This window comes from Drosophila takahashii, chromosome 2L (genome assembly GCF_030179915.1).
Source record: "Drosophila takahashii strain IR98-3 E-12201 chromosome 2L, DtakHiC1v2, whole genome shotgun sequence".
Taxonomy (NCBI): domain Eukaryota; kingdom Metazoa; phylum Arthropoda; class Insecta; order Diptera; family Drosophilidae; genus Drosophila; species Drosophila takahashii.
The window spans coordinates 2147536-2166907 of NC_091678.1; the positions used below are offsets into that span (position 1 = coordinate 2147536).

The 19372-nt window shown below is 39.5% G+C and overlaps 2 protein-coding genes across 4 annotated transcripts; both read right to left on the bottom strand.

Moving 5' to 3' along the window:
* Positions 1-525: 525 nt before the first annotated feature.
* Positions 526-1175, bottom strand: LOC108064223 (calmodulin-1). Its single transcript, XM_044394881.2, has one exon. It carries the CDS (start codon positions 1084-1086, stop codon positions 640-642), a length of 447 nt encoding a protein of 148 aa, XP_044250816.1. The 5' UTR covers positions 1087-1175; the 3' UTR covers positions 526-639.
* Positions 1176-2185: 1010 nt separating this feature from the next.
* bowl (brother of odd with entrails limited) lies at positions 2186-15970 on the bottom strand. Of its 3 annotated transcripts, none has more exons than XM_017151678.3 (4): positions 15886-15970; positions 14969-15203; positions 6201-7085; positions 2186-4535 (listed from the first exon to the last, which is right to left on the bottom strand). In XM_017151678.3, the coding sequence occupies exons 3-4, from the start codon at positions 7049-7051 to the stop codon at positions 3146-3148; spliced, it is 2241 nt and encodes a 746-aa protein (XP_017007167.2). In that variant the 5' UTR covers positions 7052-7085; positions 14969-15203; positions 15886-15970; the 3' UTR covers positions 2186-3145. The 3 variants fall into 3 exon arrangements, with proteins under 3 accessions (XP_017007167.2, XP_017007168.2, XP_017007170.2); XM_017151679.3 differs by having other exon boundaries at positions 15916-15942; XM_017151681.3 differs by lacking the exons at positions 14969-15203; positions 15886-15970 and adding an exon at positions 7854-8005.
* Positions 15971-19372: the final 3402 nt, after the last annotated feature.

Below are 19372 nucleotides of genomic sequence, written 5' to 3' on the forward strand. Positions count from 1 at the left end.
TAACATTTTTTGACGAGTGCCCAAACCAACGAAGGCGAAAGGCAGAAGTAAACTGCCTTTAGAAGGAAACGTTTTGTTTTGTACATATCTCTGAAAAGCGATAAAACCATAACTGGTAAAAGTCTGTAACTGACTCTGATCAGAAAATCCAGTGTATAAGCTAAAATTAGCTATTAAGATGAGAGAAAAAGTAAATAAATTCCCATAATTAAGTGCAAGAAAAAATATTATAATATTCGCTGGATGGGTATAACAAAGTCGGTCAAAAATCATCATAAACCATGGCTCAGTGGCGCTACCTCTTTTTTTATAGGAACTATTTGTAAAAAGCGCCACCACTGAAGTGGCGTTATCGGGAACTAAGAGATCTTGAATGATATCCACCATGGCGCCACATTTGTGGCAGAAGTTGGTACTAAAAGAACTAGCGCCACCTAGGCAGCCGTAAGAAGTACTAAGATTTTGAAATCCCCGGATCTTTAGAAACATGGAAGGAAATGAGGTATGATTCAAAGCCTCTTCATTAAATCATACATAGTTTAATCATACATTGTTATTGATTAAATATTTTTTTCATTGCAAAATGTAGATAAGGTACGGTACGTAACAATCATTGTAAAATTCGATTTGTCTTGGAGACTAACGCAAGGTCATCATATTGACAAACTCCTCAAAATTGATGTGATTGTCCTGATCGATGTCGTACTCGCGAATCATTTCCTCCAGCTCGTCCTCGCCGAGTTTTTCGCCCAGAGCCATGAAGACAGCCCTCAATTCCGTGGTAGAAATGTAACCGTTGTTCTCCTTGTCAAAAACGCGGAACGAATCGCGCAGCTCATCCTCCTTACTTGTGTCGCGCATCTTGCGCAGAATTACTCCGTAAAACTCTTCAGCCGAAATGGATCCATTGCCATCCGAATCCACCTCATTGATCATCGACTGCACCTCGGATTCGTTGGGCTGGCGACCCAAAGCGCGAATCACTACGCCCAACTCCTTGGAGGTAATGGCTCCCTCGTTCTCCTTGTCCAAGATCCGAAAGGTCTGTTTAAGCAGATCCTGCTCCTCCTTCGATAATTCATCCATTTCGCTTGGTAGATAATACGGAAAAAGAATGTTTATGTTTCAAACTATAGAGCTCAACTAAACTTTTACCACACACTCGTTTGTTAGTTGCAAATGAGTGATTTTTACAGTGCCCTAGGATTGAAAACTATTATTATAGAAATCAAAAATAGGATTTCGGTGATCCGTTCGTATGCATTTTTATCCTAATTCTAAATAGTTTACAGTTCTTTTCCTCATGAAATATTAAAAATTCCTATCTGTATAAATTTACCGTATTAGGGTATTTCCTTTTCTCTTACCATTTACCAACATTTTTAATAAGCCTTAATTTCTAGTAAAATTTGGTTTTGCATATTTATTCAATTTGTGATAAAAATAAAAAGACCATTATCGTTTTCTTTTGTGAATATCCGAGCATTCTCACGCACCGTTTGGCAATCCACATCACGTGCTTTCCTGGACCCCAGATGATATCATCTCGAGGAGAAACTTTGCGGCTTTACGCGAATTATTTTATAGTTGAACCAGAAATTGATGTCATCAGGGGGGGGAAAAATATATTCCGCCCATTGAGGAAATTCCAGGAAGCCAACAGACAACTCCAACTGGCGGTGATGACAATTTGCCTGGCATTTTAATTGAACTTTCTACGTGTTCGAGTGGTGTACTTTGATTCCAGCCCCATCCAGCCGATTTTTCGTCGATTTGAGTCAATGTTAAAGGCGTTGCCACAAACCGCAAACTGTCGTGTCTAGGAGAAGGTCGGGGAGGGGCCTCGAAACGTGCCTGAAGTATTATTACCGCCTGTGTCTGTGATTGATGGCCTCATGCGAGTGAGTCAGTGGATTTTTATAACTCTACGCAGATCCCTCCCTTCAATCAAGCGGCAAAAAATCTGGACATCGATCTCTCTTGGATATAAGCTAACTTTATTTCAAATTAACTTGCCAAAGTGCTTTGAACAAAGTGGAAAAGAGTGGCAGCCTTGGCATTCTTAAAAGATCGATAAATATTTTAAATCGGTAACCAAAAATAAAGGTATTACTTTGTAAAGAAGAATATATTTTTAATTCACTGATTTTTTCGCCTCAGATCCCGTCCCAAAAAATAAACACCATTCTTTCAATATTAATGCAATCTTTATTTGAAATAAACTAACTCGCTATGGTTTGAATAAAATCATTTAAAATTGAAGGAAGACCATGGAACTCTAGTGGGCTGCTTACCATAACTACTACGAAACTCTTAAAAACTAGGCCTAATTACATAAGGTTCAACTGGAATGTTGCTTGTAGTTTTGATTTTGTTAAATGCTCTGTTTTACACTAACTTTTACTTTCAACCATTTTTTTCCCTACAGCGCAAAATCGATTTACGATTTTGTTTACTCATTAAGATTAGCTTACCGGATAAGGAAACATAAATAAAAAATTGGAATTCACTCAAAAAAAGACAACACTTAGTGTTGGGGCGGCTACACACACATAAAAAACTAATCGATAGACTCTCGCGTACTAAAAAAGGCTTAAACAACTAAAATGGGCAGATTTAGGCTAAGTTCCTAACACATAAGGGATCTATAAAATGCAACAACAGAGTTTCTTTTCGCTTACAATTATCGCTTAGGGGTGTAACTGCTTTTAATTACTTAGTTTAGGTTTATTGCCTTGCCTAGACATTGTACTAAAAACGTATTAAAACTTGGCTGTTAATTTAATGTACTTTTACGCGTCCAAAATGGGGAATACCCCTCGATTGGCCATTGGGAACAATTTTCTGTTTGATTTATCATTGTTTGAATTTGGCGAAAACGGAATTGTAACTCTCGATTTTCAACTACATATGTAGATCTTCTGTATATGGAATGATTATTGTCTCTGGTGATTTGAAATCATTTGAAATGGCGCCTAAAAGTATTCAATGCAAATTATTCTCGATATTTAATTGGAGTTTTCTTTTCAAAACATCGATAGTGTCAAAATATCGAAAAAATCGATAATTTTCAAGCTTTTTTTTCTAGTGATTTCAAGTCGCACAATTCCGAAATCACCAACTGTTATTATTATTTGTATTATTTTCAACGTCTCATTATATCCTCAATGCTGAATCCAGTTCTTCTGGGTGGTGCAGGCGGTGGTGCTATGGGTGGTGCTGCCACAGGTGGTGCTGCTTTTTCGGTGGTTGCCCCACTAGTTTCTGTGCTCGGTGGTTTACCCAGTAGTTGCCTCGGTGGATGTCGCGACATATTCAGAGCATATATACTAGGATTATCTACGAAGGTCCTTGGACCCAAGCCCACCGGATGGTGGTGCGGATCCATCATATCCAGCGGTGGTGCTGGAAGAATCCTCTTTCGCATCGGAATCGAACCCAAAAAGCTGGGCATAGCTTCGTGTGGTGAGTGCAGCGGTTGATTGGGTGGTGGTTTACCCGATTCCGGTTGGGTGATGATGGTGGGTGGTGTGTGTGGTGGCGGTGGTGCTGCTCCCTTCGAGAGGTTCAAGCTCTTGTGGTGCAAGTCGCGTCGGACGTGGAGAATGGGTAAATAGGGATCTCCATTGGGTGGAAGTAATGGAATTGGATGATGGTGAGTTGGTGGTGGTGGTGGAGCTCCTGGTGGTGGTGCTCCTGGTGGTGCAGCTGCCCCAGGATATCTCACAAAAGAGGGTGGAACTGGTAAACTGGTAATGCCAGGATCCTCGAAATGCTTCTCCCCATGTGGCCGCATTGTGTAGGTCTCGCCACCTTCGTGATGACAGTGGGTCACTCCCTGGCGTTCTCCAGGCTTGGTGACCAACTGACCCACTGAAGCCGATGGCTGTGTGGAGGAGGCAGCCTTGCTGGCCTGGAAACGAGCCACAAGAGCCACCTCCGCCTGTTCCTCGTCCTCGGGATCAAAGTCCTCCTCCTCGTCCCTTTGCAGATCATGAACTCTGGCTGGCAAATCCTGCAGCTCCTCCTCCTCATCGAAGTCATCGAACTCCTCTTCACTTTCCTCCTGATCAATGGCTGCCTTGCGCTTGAGTCTCATTCTTTCGGACTCGGATTTCTCACTTGGATTAGTGGAATCTCCTAAATTATGAACCGGCGACTGACGTGGCGAGTCGACCTCCAGCAGGGAATCCTCCTCATCGCCACTCAGATTCCTGGCCTCATCCTCCTCGCCCACGTCCACATAATCCCCCGAGTTGACCTCACCCACTGCATGGGTCAAGGCATGACGACGAAGGTCACAGTTCCTTCGGAAGACTTTGCCACACGACGAACACTCGTAGGGTTTGTGATCCGTGTGGGTGAGCAGATGGGTCTTCAGATTGGAACGCTGATTGAACGAACGACTGCAAACGGGGCATTTGTGCGGCGATTCCTCCATATGCAGGATCTTGTGGACAGCCAGGGTCCTCGATTGGCAGAAGCCCTTGCCGCATTCCGTGCACTTGAAGGGTTTCTCCTTGGAGTGGATATACCTGGATTAAAAGTGGCGAGAAAAGGTGAAACAATTAGACTTTGTTATTACTGCGAGGGCGTTTTATGTTTTCCTGGTAGCTGCAATTGGTAGCCAATCAGGTTGACAGTTATCTCTGCTCAAATGCAACCTTAACGTGAACCCCCGCAAAAAAAGAGATAATGCTCACTTATATACAGCCTTTAAATACCCTAACTGAGGATATTATAGGTCCTATCATGGGTTAAGAAAAATGTAATTTTTATATCTTATATTTCTAAAAAAATCCCCGAATGCTCTGCATACCTCCATCTCACTCGCACTCTCTTTAGCTGAGTACTTTTGTTTAATTTAATCAAATTTACTTTTAATATTTTCCTATCGTAAATCTTTAAAACATCCTTCTTACTAAAAAGGGTATTTAACTTTCGTGTCTGCGATCGCCTTGCATTAATTTTTTATGTTTATGGCGGCCATCTTGGCAATGGCGTCCACTTGTTGTTGGATTTAGCAGCAGCTTCAGTTAAAAGTTTAAGTCCCCATCACCGACGGAGCCTCAGAGATTCAGCATCGCATCGGAGGCAGCAGCAGCAGCTGCTGGTGAAAAAAAATACAAAATAAAACCCAAAACAGGTTCTGTCTCTCTGTGGCTCTGGGGCCCCGAGATTCATCTCCCATGCTCGGCGCGTTTCTGGTCAAAAAAAAAATACAACAAAAAAATAAAGAAGAATTAGCCCCGCGGCAAAGCAAACAAACGACAAATGGACCGATACCGAACGATCAAAAGACAGAACGCTCGGACAGGCCGACACATTGAAGTCGGGATGGTGGATGCTGGAGACCTGCTGCATCGGGATATATAGACCCGATATACAAGGCCCCCAACCCCTTGGCCGACCCTCGGTTTTAATGCTGGTGGAGGAGCCCCAAAGGAAAACCAAACAGAGTTAATTAACTTTGTGTTGTACTCTTCGGGTAAGATGGAGTTTTACTGGCTGTCGGAGGAGCTCTGATTTCGGTCTCTTTTTATGAGGGAAAATTTTTCTTGGACTGGGGTAAGAAAATTCTACGAGAGGAAGGGACATTTCTCGGAAAATTCCGTTCGTTTTATGTCTAAGCGATTATCTGATAATTTTTAATCCAAAATTTACATTTACCTCCATTAAAAAATTTAAATTAAAGTTTTGATCCTTTTCCTATCTTTCAAATGTTGAGTTGAAGAAATAAAAAATAGTTTGCTGTGTTTTAAAATTCTTTAAGATTATGATTTAACATCAAAATGTTTTAAAATCTGTTCTAAAAAATTTTAAAAACATTAAAGTAAGTACTTAATATACCTAAAAATTAAAAATTAATTTTTTTTTAAATCTGCTATCAAACTGTCTGATTTGTGCGTGTTTTTCATTCTTTACTGCCTTTCTTAACCTTTTTATTTTACGATTTTAGGATTATCTTTTTTTTATTAATGTTATCAGTTAAACTTAAAACTTAATTATAAATTTTTGAAAAGCTTTAAGGACAAAATACTAGTTATCTTCCATTTAAGAGAATCTACAAATTCGTCTATCAATCGCACATTGAAATCCCAACATAACTGCAGGCCTGAATGGCAATTACCAGAGCAGATACTCCCCCTTCTGTATTTTTCTGTATCCCCAATCCCAGTCCCATTCCAGTCCCAACTCACCTGTGATCCCTTAGGTGATCCTGTCGCCGGAACGCCTTGCCGCAGATATCACAGGAATAGGGCCGCTCGTCCGTGTGGGTCCTCTCGTGGATGAGCAGGTTGTACGACTTGGTGAACTGTCGGTTGCAGAACTTGCAGATGAACTGCTTCTTGGGCCGGGAAGCCCTTCCAGGCGCCCTCAGCAGGCGTCTATCCAAGCCGGCATGCATCCCAGGACCCAAACCAGGTGGAAAAAGAGCAGCGGCTGCGGCGGCGGCTCCCGGGGGAAAGGGGAAACTGCCGGCTCCCGTGGGCGAAGGTCCGGGTCCGGTGAGATATGGCGGAGGTGGCACACCAGCGGGTCCATAGAGCACTCCCGGTGGCGGTCCAGGTCCTCCTGGGCCTCCAGGACCTCGGCCCAACATGGCTGCTGCCGCAGCGGCTTCTCGAAGAGCCAGCTCCTTCCGCTTATCCGCCATCATGGCAATGATTTCGTAATTGGAATTACTACCGGGCCGCACCTTCCCGGTGGGCAGAACCGGCACAAAGGCAGAGATCTCACGGTGGTGCGATGGCGGTGCCGGCGGTGGTGGACCATGTAGACCCGCCAAGTGCTGCTGATAGGCCAGCTGTGTTTCATACGCCGAGATCCGGCTGGCCGATGAGTTGCGCGAATCGCCGGAGCCACCATTATCCGATCCAGATCCTCCGTTCCCATTCCTTTCCAGGGCACCAACACCACCACCACCCACCGCCGCCGCTGCCGCCGCCATCGAGTTCATAAACTGATCCATCCGCGAAGGTCGCATCATGGGCACCGCACCACCCCCTCCTCCGCCGGAGATCTCGCTGGATGAGCTTTCCGTGGGCATTGCTATTGGTGGGGCTCTTCACATTCCGTTGGAACTGCCGGGAGATACGGAGAAAAAAAAAACCAAACATTAAATAAGGGTGGTGGTAAATAACAATTAGTAGGCGATTGTGCTCGGGTTAATTGGGCTCTCGTTTTTTTAGGGGCTTATCTTAATTGCGAGCCAAGTGCAATAAACAGTTATTTCCACGTTGAATTTTTATAGCACTTAGGGTAGTACGGGGTATGATTATCACGTGGGCTAAGTGGTTTTAAGAAGATTTTTTTGTGGTAAGGAAGTATTACGATTTTATTGGCGTAGGATAGCATTCAGCATAATAACTTATCGTAACTCAGCTTCTGTTTGAGATATAACTTTGTAATCTGGTATATGAGTTTTGGGGGTTAAACTAAACATAACTATGCGCTTCTTAGATTTAAATTTTAAATATTAACCGTAATAACCTATGGTAACTCAGCTTCTGTTTGAGATATTAAATTGTAATTTGGTATGTGAGTTTTAGGGGTTATTCTAAGCATACCTATGCACTTTTAAGACCAACATTTTAAATCGGTTCACGCGGAATCCTTAAATATCATTTCTTGTCTCAGTGCTGTTGTAACTCACTTTTAATGCACCCCAAATTCTTCAAATTTGTTTTTTGCACTTCTTATCAGCGAATAAAACAGCTTAAACAATAAGCTTGCAAATAGCCCGAGTGAACAAATAAACACATCACTCAAAAGATGAATATTCAGAATTTATCCACGTGAACGCGCTTTATCACTTAATAAAAAGAAAACAAATTTTTCCAGAAAATTACCTATGGTATCACAAAATGTATTTTTTCACAGGGTAACTAAAAAGTTTATCACATTATGGCCCTAGTCTATTGTTGTTTTTGTGTTTTTTCCATATGAATTTTATTATTATTAGTGCCGCCGTTGCTGTTGTTGTTGGTTTATTATTATCAGCGGACTGCCGACGACGACGAGTGAAACTAAACTGAAAACGAGTCGCAGTTTGGCACCGCGATCGGGTGCTTCCAGTGCGCAGGTTAGATAAGATTGTGCGTCTAAAAAAACCTGCCTCCGAACCTCTGGGTTTCTGGGGTCTCTGAGTAAGCAGCACAGTAGTAACGATATAAACACACACTCTCTCGCGTATGTATGTATATGTTTATATATCTCCCAGATACAGATACAAATACAGATGCAGATACAGAGGCAGGCAGCCAAGTTGCCGTCGGTTTTGGTAAATGACTCGAACCGAACTCGACCGACTGCTTACTGGATTTACGCAACAGGAGCCTCGACTTCTGAGTGCCTCGACTTCTCGGAGAGAAAAGGGGGCAGGGGCTCGGGCTACGAAACGTGATCATCACGATAATAACAAAATAATGCAGATAATAATGATCACAATGATGGCCGGGACCATAAAATTTGTGGCCCCATCTCGCAAACGCTTCTTGCTGCCATCTTAAAGCTTTGCACAGGAAAAAAGTTACCGTTTCTATAGAAAAATTTACAAGATATATATTAGATAATATTATATGTTTCCCATCCCTCGTATAAATGGTCAAATTACACAATACAATATTGGAAGTATTTTAAAACCTATTTTGGTTCCTTTTATTTAAATAAACAAGAATAAAATCATAAAAGTGATACTAAAATGCCTTTTATATCTTAAATCAAATTTTTTATAATTTCCAGAAGTTATCCCAATTTTTGATCAGTGTACTTTCCTCATTTAAATTTATAACCAGTTGCCCGCAGACGAAAAAGCATAAAAAATAACCCTGCTGTCGGTGCAATGACAGTTTTGCTTATCATTTGCTAGAATCGTTCTCGCTGTCTCTCGGTAGATTTTAATGCAAAATGCTGCAACGTCATCAAGATCAACATTAGCATTCAGCCAACATCAAGCAAAGTGATCGTCATAGTTGGGTAAAAAAATAAAATTAAAGCTTGGCCAAGATTTTGTGGCAGCTGAAGAGGCGCCCATTGTTGGAGATACCGTTCTTTTTTTTCTTTTGGATGACTAGCTCAGGGGGTCTTATCTATGGAAATAATTTTGGCATTGTCTGGCTGGAGAGTGCGCTGTCAGATTAGCTCTATAAAGTAGCTGAAATCATGACTTGATCATGGGTATATCATTGTTGTGGTCTTTGGGGGAATGACTCCGCGCAGTTCAAGTGGAAGAAATATAACGAGATCCAAATAGGTAATTCAAATATATGTCAAAAGTGGGTAGGTCTTATCGTGAATCTGTAGTGGAAATTTTAATAATCTTTTTACAATAACTAAATACAAAAATTATATTTAAAGTTATTAAACATGATTTACATTATAAAACCTATCACAAAGTTCCCATTAATAACCATACACATGGAAACTTACTCTTTTTATAATCTTATACAATAACTAAATACAACAATTATTGTTAAAGGTATTGAACATGATTTACATTATAAGACCTATTATAAAGGTCCCATCACTAACCATACCCAATCGAAATTTACTCATTCTCTCTGATATCATAAGCACATGCCAAAGTAATCCTCACTTTTATTAGATAGTAATTGGATAATACGTCTGCTTCGAAGCCATTTAATGGTAGCAAGCCCCACGCAGTATTTCTAATCTAACCCACGTTGAGTTCTCCTGCCCTCGCTGATAATCTGTCGCATTCTATCTATATTGGATTCAATAAAGAACTTATCTGATCTTTTTATGACACACTGGGCTCTAATAAATCCCCCCACATAGGCGGACCCTTTGGGTTTTAGATGAGCGATGGCCCCGTAATATCTCATTCGATTACGATCCCGATAATCCCCCACCATTTTCGGCTCACGTATTTCTGGTAGCCTGGAAATAAATATATAACCCGTTTTGGGTTTTCGTAGATATAATTTTTCCTCGATCTCGGTACTTTTTCTAGGTTTTGTTTCCTCTTTTTTGCATTTACGACGTACCCACGTTTTAACCCACACCACACCCTGTGCACATACAATGTACAATTCAGCGTTCATTATCTGTTTTTTTTTTTGAAACATCGGCACTTTTGAAAACGTCAAGCCAAATAAGAAAAACAAATAAAATTCATGTAAATAATGGACATCATCAGCAAAAGCGACGGCACGTAGACTGCCGTAGAAATATTGAGAGAGAGTTGTGCTGTGGGCACAGATACATTTACCGATGCCGAGATACAAAGATACTCGTACTGAAAGATCCACAGATACAGATACATCGAGACGTTTGCGCAAACGGTTGCCCAGCAAATGAAGCCAAAGGCTTAAAGTTCCCAATATGCGTCTGTGCACTGTAAGAAATTACTGTCCAACCATATCTAAAGATCTAAATATATTTTTTCGATACCTCAATCTTTCTTTAGGTTCCAAAATTAAAAAATGTTGGAAGTAAGGGACTTTTCCTTAAAATATATGATTATTAACGATAAAAAAGATCGATAGCTAAAATCGATATTATCGATTAAGTATTCTAACAGCTCTATTTAATATCATTATAAATACGAGCGGAGCTTTAAAATTCGAAAAAATATAGTCAAATCATTGATCTCATTTCTTTCTCTGTATCGTACATATAATAAAAAGAGCCAGAAGACCAACTACTGCTGGGAGGAAAATAAAAGATATCGAGGAGCAATTTGGCTGCCACTTTTTTCCCTCCTCCTCTTCTTGGGCCCTCTTGCCTCTTTTTCTTAGTTTTCTGGGTCCGGGATCGGTTCGTTTGCTGGGTTTTTGTGTGTAAACATCTGAGGCCAGCAGAAACCCAGGGCCCAGCAGAGTGAAAAGGTTTCAGTTGATAAAATAAAAAAAAAAACAGAAAAATATACAAACACACACATACACACACTGGGCAAACGGATTTAGTGTTTGTATAGAAAACGCAGAGAGTTGGGGAGGCGAGTTTGTCCCTCTGATGATGGCCTACGATGGTTGGAAATGTCCATGCGTCTTACTGCCCAGCACTTAAGTGTTAAAAGGGGTATATCGGGTTACTCGCAGCGGTAAAAACGATCCATCAAAACCTAATCGATCTAAAGTATCTGTGTAGAACTTATAGAATACATTAGTTTAAATCAGTAGGTCAAAAAACAATGTAATAATCATTCTAACAACCAAATCAAACTATTAGAGAACTAACCCGATATCTATTTTTATGAGTTATATATTTTTTAAGACATTTAATTTATTAATATGATATTGTAAAATATTTTGTCTAGGGATTTAACCAAAGGTTACATTAAAGTTAACTAAAATTTAAACTAAAAGACAGTTAACAACTATACAACTACTATAAGTAATTGATGGTCTAAAATATATCGAAGTTAAGATTATGAGAAATGGAATTAAAAATCATAGGGCACTTCGCTAGTTTATCAGTAAACCTGCATTTCTGACCATATCTTCTGGGCCGAGTGCTTACCGGGGTCCCCATATGCACTTCAGTTTGCTTACAAAACACCAGCCAACAACAACAAACAAGCCAGAAGATGATGACGATGGAAAGTGGAGTGGTGGGAGGAGTTCCTCGGAGGAGAAGGAGGAGAAGAATGGGTATTACGGGTGAAGTGAGGTAAGGGAAAAAGGGTCGCCGACATCTGCTTTTGCAGTAAAGAATGCTCTTGGTCAGCCAGGTTGTTTTTAATCCCTTCGGGATACTTTTTTCCTTTCCTCCGTGTGTTTAGATATATGTTCGTGTGAAGGTAGCTAATAATCAAGACAGCGAAGAAGGGACGGGACGAAAAACGCCGCAGACTTATAATTATAGTCGAAGAGGAGAACCAAGAAAATAACAAAAAAGAGACCTGCACTTCACATGCGTTAATCTGAAAACCCTTTCGGGCCCAAGCAGCATCTGAGATTATAGTCAAAGCTATTAAAAATCTAGCATAATCATTGCCCATGGTGGAAAACAAGTTGCGTTGCTGTTTTCTCTGCGTTTTTTCGCTCCCGAGGTAGGCAGGCGATCTTCCTTCTTCGCTGCCTTGTCTATAATTTTCTTGATTAATATCCATGAGATTTACACATTTGGAGTGGTGGCCAGAACCCAGAACCCCCTTTTCCCCTACGCCTCTATGTGTGCTGGCCATTAATTTAAAAGCTTTGCTAATTTCGCGGGGAAAATCTGAAAACGAACAACTGCTAATGAAGTTTTATGGGTTCGAGAATGCAGCTGCAGCAGGATTGATAATGTCGTTAGCATAAATTGAAAATGCTTTAAAGTTATGACCGAAGATTTGTTATTATTAAAAGGAGGAACGGCTCTGGGATGTGCAGAATATCTTCGAGGGATTATGTTAAAATGATAAAGTGACCAGAAAGACCAAGAAACATCAGAAAACATGCTTCTAATTTAAATTGAAATATTATCTTTGGGATTACCACAGCTTCTTATATTTATTCTTCCTTGAAATTGAATTATTCTTGGCTTGACTTTGACTCTTTCCAAAAACTAATCCCTTTTGCAGTAATCCACTTTGTATGCTAAGCCGATCTCTTCATAAATTTCTTTGGCATATTGTGCTGTTCCTCTCAATCGAACTAAATCCATTCGAGAATTTCACCCTTGAATAGAGCTCTTAAGATCTTTTGTTAGTGGGATTGCTACTTTTTCCAGACAATCTATTGTATGATTATTTCAATGGGTCGATTCTTATTTATTAGAAGAGTTTATGCTAATAAGTCTGGAAGCCTTAAGACTATGATTTATTAATCCCCATGCAATTGGATGATGGTGAGTGCTCTCTGTATATTATATTCTTGATATAAAATTATTATATCTTATTTTTTAACTATTCAAAATAATTTTTTCCATCACAATCGATTTTCTCACATCTTCAAGCCCAACCCAAAACATAAAATGTTAACTTTCGATCACCTTTCCGCTGTCTGATTTCGTTAATAGAATCAAATATTCATATTCCCCGTAGACAACGTCTAATTTCCTCATCAAAATTGATGAGTCCCTGTTCCAGAGAACAACAATAAATGAACTGGTCTATCAGGTGAATTATAGACACGTGCCAAAACCAGGCGTGTCTTGTCTATATACCGATTCCCATTTTTAAAATCGAACATGGCGAAACGCTAACGAGCCATTGTTCCGCTGGCTTTATGGCCAACTAAAATTCATCAGCTATTTTGTCACGATTTTAATTAATTTCGATTTTCCTGCCCAGAAGGCAATTAAACACATTTTCCCCCGCTGCTGGTGCAACCGAAAAATAATATAATAGTTTCGGTGACCGAAGATGGAGAGGAAAACCCACCCAAAGAGGTAAAATGCAATAAACTTTTATGGTCTACTCCCATTCTTATGCTAAAAATCTTTTTCGGACACAAAACCAAATAGCCCATAAAGCAAGACAATGAACCTCCAAAATAGATCTCCACTGAGGCGAAACAAAAGCCAATAACTTTATAGAACCGCAACCAAAAAAGAAAAAAAAACAGCCAGACTGTGAGAGCGCGGGAGGCGTTTTACAAAAAAACCTAAAAAAAATAAGAAAAAAAGTAAAGCATTTAAAAGAAATCAAGAGATGTAGATGACGATGATGATGATGGTCTGAGGTTGAGGCTGAATCCGAATCCGAATCAGTATCTGAACCCAACAGAAGCTTGCGGCAATTGCGTTTCCTCTTTGGCCACACGTTCTGGACAATTAAAGCCCAACCAAGTCGAGCTCCGAAACTGAATCGAGCCAAGTTAAGACCGCGACCACGACCGAAAGCCGAAAACTGAAAAAAACTGAAAACTGAAAACCTCAAAAACCGGATTCAAAGCCGAGAAAGAGCGAAAAAGACGGCTAGAGCGACCAGTGGCCACTGGCACTGGCTACAAGTGAACTGGTTTACAAATAGAAGAAACAGAGGTGGAAAAAAACACGGGAAAATCCTGATTCTGATAACGAAGTTTTCTATACCCTTTTGAAGAAAATTAATCAAAAAGTAGCTTCCTAAAAAAATCGAACTAAAGTAGTCATTGTTAAAAAGCGAACTAGAATGCCTTCATAATTAAGACCCTCCAGAAATAAACATAATACACTAATAAACCTTAAATTTTAAATAATAAAAATAAACTTATACATTTTCGTTCTGATAGAGAAATCATAACCAAAACTTAAATAGATTTTGCCAGAAAAAAGTTCTAACAATAATTTTATTGAAGAAATAATATGATATGATATGATATGATATAATCAAATTTATAGATTTCTTGAGATCAGAGATTCCACAACTTTTATATTAGATATTTTTTGAAAGCTACTTTCTTTGATAAAGATTCTTTAAATATGTATATTTTAGATATCATCCTTATATTAACCAATATATTTTCTGAAAACTCGTAAGAAATCATATAACCCTTATAGAGGGTACATAAAAGAGACCCCCAGAATTCCAAGCGAAGGTTTTTCGAGTCCGGCTCGAGAAGCCCAACTCGAGCTGAGCGCCACAGCAACAACAATGGGGCAAGGGGGTGGCTCAGGAGGGTGGGGCACAGGCAGTTTGGTCTCCACTGCGGACTGTGCGGCACCACACTGAGTTCAGTGGCAATGACAGTGGCACATGCAGTTGTAGTGGAAGCCGCTTGTCGGTCGACAGTCCGCCAACCGCCAGCGTTGTAGCCCTCTCTTTCTCTCCTTCTCGCCCCGTCTCTTTCACTTTGTGGAGCAGGTTTTGAGATATATCTCGGCTCTTTCTCTCTCTCTCTCTCTATCTGCGTACTCGTTATTTTTTTGTACTCGCTGCCTTTTTGGCCAACGCAAAAATACCAAAATAAAAATAAAAAAATAAATAATTAGCTAGCCCTACGCCAAAAAACAAAAAAAATAAAGGTAAAAATAAGTGCTGTGGAATTTTTGTGTTCATCGCAGTGGGCATGGCCTGTTCTTGGCGGAATCTTACCTGTGGGTTAAACAGAAGAAAGCCCCAGGCTCTTTGGGCTTTATCTTTGCGGTCTCGAGTATCCAAGTAGTTTTCCTCAACAAGTTTCTGCTGGCTTTTGGTTTAGTTTGTAAGCACTGAAATGGCGTGCATTGTTTCTATTTTGTTTTTAGTAGAAATTTAGATTGTTAAAGTGGCACTTGAACTGTATTTTGCTTGGAAATTTTTAAAATTTCTTTATTTTGTTGTTAAGTTTCTGTGAATTGAAAGAAACAAATTTTGTTATTTTTCGGTTACATTTTAAATTTTTTTATTAAATATTTTTCGAGCGTTAGACGATTGCTCTCGCAATCGAATTGTATATTTAAAAACACGCACACAGTGGGACAATTTTGAGATTCAAATCACGGCACGATCGCCCTGGGGGGTGGGGCTGAGGGGGCGGCAGGGGGGCGGTTACGGGAGCAGCGGCAGCATCAACGGCAGTCAGCTACCACAAACCACGTAGTTTTATTTTTCTTTCCTTTTTTTCCAACCCAAAATCCACGTACAACTCGCGCACAACACACACACACACGGTGTATATCGCGTATCTTACAGATACAAAAAAACCGAAAACCCGAACCGAAGAAACCTCAACTAAAACCGAACGAGAACCGAACCGAACCGAGAGATACACGGCAGCTGAAATGTGTTTTTCTACATTTTGTTTGAAATAGGAGCTGAAGCCAGTGCAGCTACCAATTCGCTCCTCAAGTAGTCCCAAACTCTTCCCACACACATAGAGTCAGTTGCAGTTGAAAAGCGCTTTTCTCGAGGCAACTGGCGATGCAACAAGTTCACTCACACACACACACAAACTGGCAGAGCTCAGGGCCCGCTCAATAAGATACATCGGCGAAAGATACAGATAGATATATAGAGCGAGAGGCACTCACAATGCAGTTCACTTTTCCTATAGATAATACCAACGATCCGCGCGCAGGTGCGTTAGCCACGATCAACACTCGAAGACTGAGCCAGGAACCCCAGAACAGGGCCCGAATGGAGAAGGAGAAAGAGAGATATGGGAAGGAGAGAATCAACTGAGATACGGAGAAAGAGAGAGGGACACATCCGACGAGTAGCGAGCGGGAGCCGGAAAACCAGCTTAGTGCACTGCGAGGAAAATTTTTACAGAAAATGTCCTAAATAGTTGAGGATAGCAGTTAATGGCTTTCTTTTTAAAATCATATCAAATCATATTATATCATATCAAATCATATCAAATCATACCAAATCTTATCAAATCATATCAAACTTAAAGTGATTAATAAGAAAACTCCCAAATTCTTTCATATAGAGTCATTTCAAATCATATCAAATCATATCAAATCATATCAAATCATATCAAGTCATATCAAATCATATCAAATCATATCAAATCATATTAAATCATATCAAATCATATCAAATCATATCAAATCATATCAAATCATATCAAATCATATCAAATCATATCAAATCATATCAATTCATATCAAATCATATCAAATCATTCCAAACTTTTAGTGATTAATAAGAAAATACCCAATTTCTTTCAGTGCCGGAGAGGAATTGAACCGAACTCAACCCAACCGACCGCCAGTCGCACGCTGCTAAATGGACAGGCGGACTTATAGACGGACTTGTACAGAGACTGGCACTGGCGGAGCGTGGAACGTGCATTCGTACGACGAGTTATTGTCAGTTAGAGCGCTACCTGTTTACCGTCCGACTACCGACTGCTTTTTTTCGGGCCCAGTCGTCAGAGGGTAGGGTAAAAATTGCCCGGGTGTTGCCAGATTGCCGTTGCCTTCTACCCATGGATCGTTATGGTGGTCGTTCCCTCGAGAAGGTGGAGTGTGTAACTCTGGTAGTCCCCTGTTTATGGTTATTCCTTTTTAGTGGGGGTGTATTTTGTTCGTCGATCTTTGTTGCGGTTTCGTTTAGGGAAATGACTAATCGGAAAGCATTTTTAAGGAGGCAAGACGATAAAGTTTCTTCGGAGAAAGGGTTGCTAAGCGGCGATTATATGGAAAGTTTGGGGTGAAACATATTGTATTATCAACTATGATATAGCGTTTTGTATAGTATCACTGATAAGTAAATATGCAATTAGATTATTTAATAAGTAACAAATTTGGAGTGAAAAAAAACTTTTATAGTGGTATTTTCGATTTGCATTTTAACGATGACTGTTTGAAATTTCTTCAAAATTTCGGCAGCCCAGTTATAAATTTCGCTTTGGGAAAATGATTGTAAAATAATATGGGTCTGGAAACAAAATTATCGCCAGACTGACTTTTAATGATGGTTATTAGAGTTTATGATATTAGTCAGATAGGCGTGTGGCTAAAAAAGTTAAAAGTCAAAGTGTGAGAGTATAAAAGCGTTGCAAAAATTAGGTTTCCATTTTGCGGATTATTATAGTCAAATTACCATCACTATAATCCGTATTGGAGGCTAATTTATAAGGCTTTCTATAAATATTTTTTTAGGATTTTATTCCTCTATTTTTCTATAAGCCTTATCAGTAGTGGAATTTCAACCTTAAAAATCTGGCAACCTCTACTAGCGATGCAGCATCAATGCGGTCAAGTGGTAAGAGGAAAGAAGGAAACAAAAAAGCAAAGACCGAAAAAAACGCAGTGAGGGTCCAAAAGTAGGGGGAGTTACGTTTCGGCCGCGATGATGATGATCATGGTCGTAATGATCCCGAGATGCCGAAAAAGAAAACCCGAAAAGTACCCAACAAAACAGAGCCGGAGCCATGTAATTAAGGTGCTGCACAGTGGAACTAAATTGTGGCTGTTGCCACTGCAAAAACAGTAAATGGTAAATGGAGATACAAAGCGGCAGCCAGAAGACCAGAAATAAGTGGTAGAAAAGAGAAGAGGGAAAAACGGTAGCTGGCTCATAGGGCGAGCGAATTGTTATGCTAGTCGTCGACTTCCCCCATCAACAACTGTTGCTCTTGCTGCACTCGGAAAATAGTTGAGCTAAAAAAAATGTACAGTATAAAAAAAATTACAAAAAATATTAATACGAGGGAAAAATAAATAAAATCCCAAAAGGTAAATTGATAGACCAAGGTATTTTAAAATATTAGATAAATTAGATTTAGACAGTCCTAGAAAGTCTGCACACAAAATTAAAAAAATAAATAAAATGACCTGTAATCCGTGAAATATTTATAAGTATGTTAGTAATGCCTATCTAAAATATTTGTTACATTACATTACCTTTTTGGTTGTCCTTGGTCCCAATATATCAATAATGTTTGCACGTTAAGGATACTTTTACCATGACTCTTCTGCGGAGGTTTAGGTTAATTCAAATATTTATGCAATTTAAAGGATTTGCCAATTTTTTACCTAAACAGAAATTGTAAAATTATTTTGCAATATTCTTACCTTTTGTTTGACAAACCACATACTTCTTATAAGAATCTGAAAATCTGGAAAAGTACTATAGGTTCTCTAGATATTACACTGATTTTTTTCAGTGCGCGACTCTTGCATATTTTGCATCTCTTTACGATTTGAAAATAAATTACTTGAAATTTGTGTAAAACATGTGGCCAACTCGGAGTTCAGCTGGTAGTTTGGAGCTAGAGGGCCAGGCCAGAAGCAACAGGTTCATTGATCGCATTCGAAATGCTTCGTTGGCCCCAGCAGGTAGCTTGTGTTTTTCTTTTTTTTTTGGGCTGGGCCTGGATCGAATCCGATTCGGAATCGGATCGTTGAGCCATATTAATGGTGTTTAGATGCATTTCAATGCCCCCGCGCTGTCAGCAAGACACACATTTGTCATTTGTTCTCGGTATATTCTTTATTTAATAATTAAAGCTCTTATTTAGTTTTCTTTTTCTTTTGTTTGGTTTTTGTTTTTGCTGTTTCGTTTTCCACTCGATGAGTTAACAACATAAAATGGCTGTCTCTTATGTATATCATATAATCATCATAATGCATACATTTATTATCTAATTTTTATACGTTTCGCCCCGCCGAATTGGAAATCTCTATTTAAAATATATAAAATATATTTATATATATTCGCTACCGTCTTAATAAAAACAGAAAAAGAAGCTTCAAAATTGTTGCATCCTCACTCAATCTCGGTATTTGAACACTGACCCAAAAAAACAGGAAATCAGTATTTTAAAGATCATATCTTTATATATGACAAAGTAACTACTGGATTCCGAATTAATTGCTATTATATTATTGTTTGACCTACGATGAACGTGTTGTTGTGAGTATGTCTCCTAAAAAAATCCAACCTATCAAAAAAGCTAACTAATTCTGGCTTATATTGTAATCGCGTCTAACTAATAATCGTTTCCAATAAGGACGAAAACCGTTGTTAATTATTCACAAAATATTATGTGTTTTTCTTTTTTGG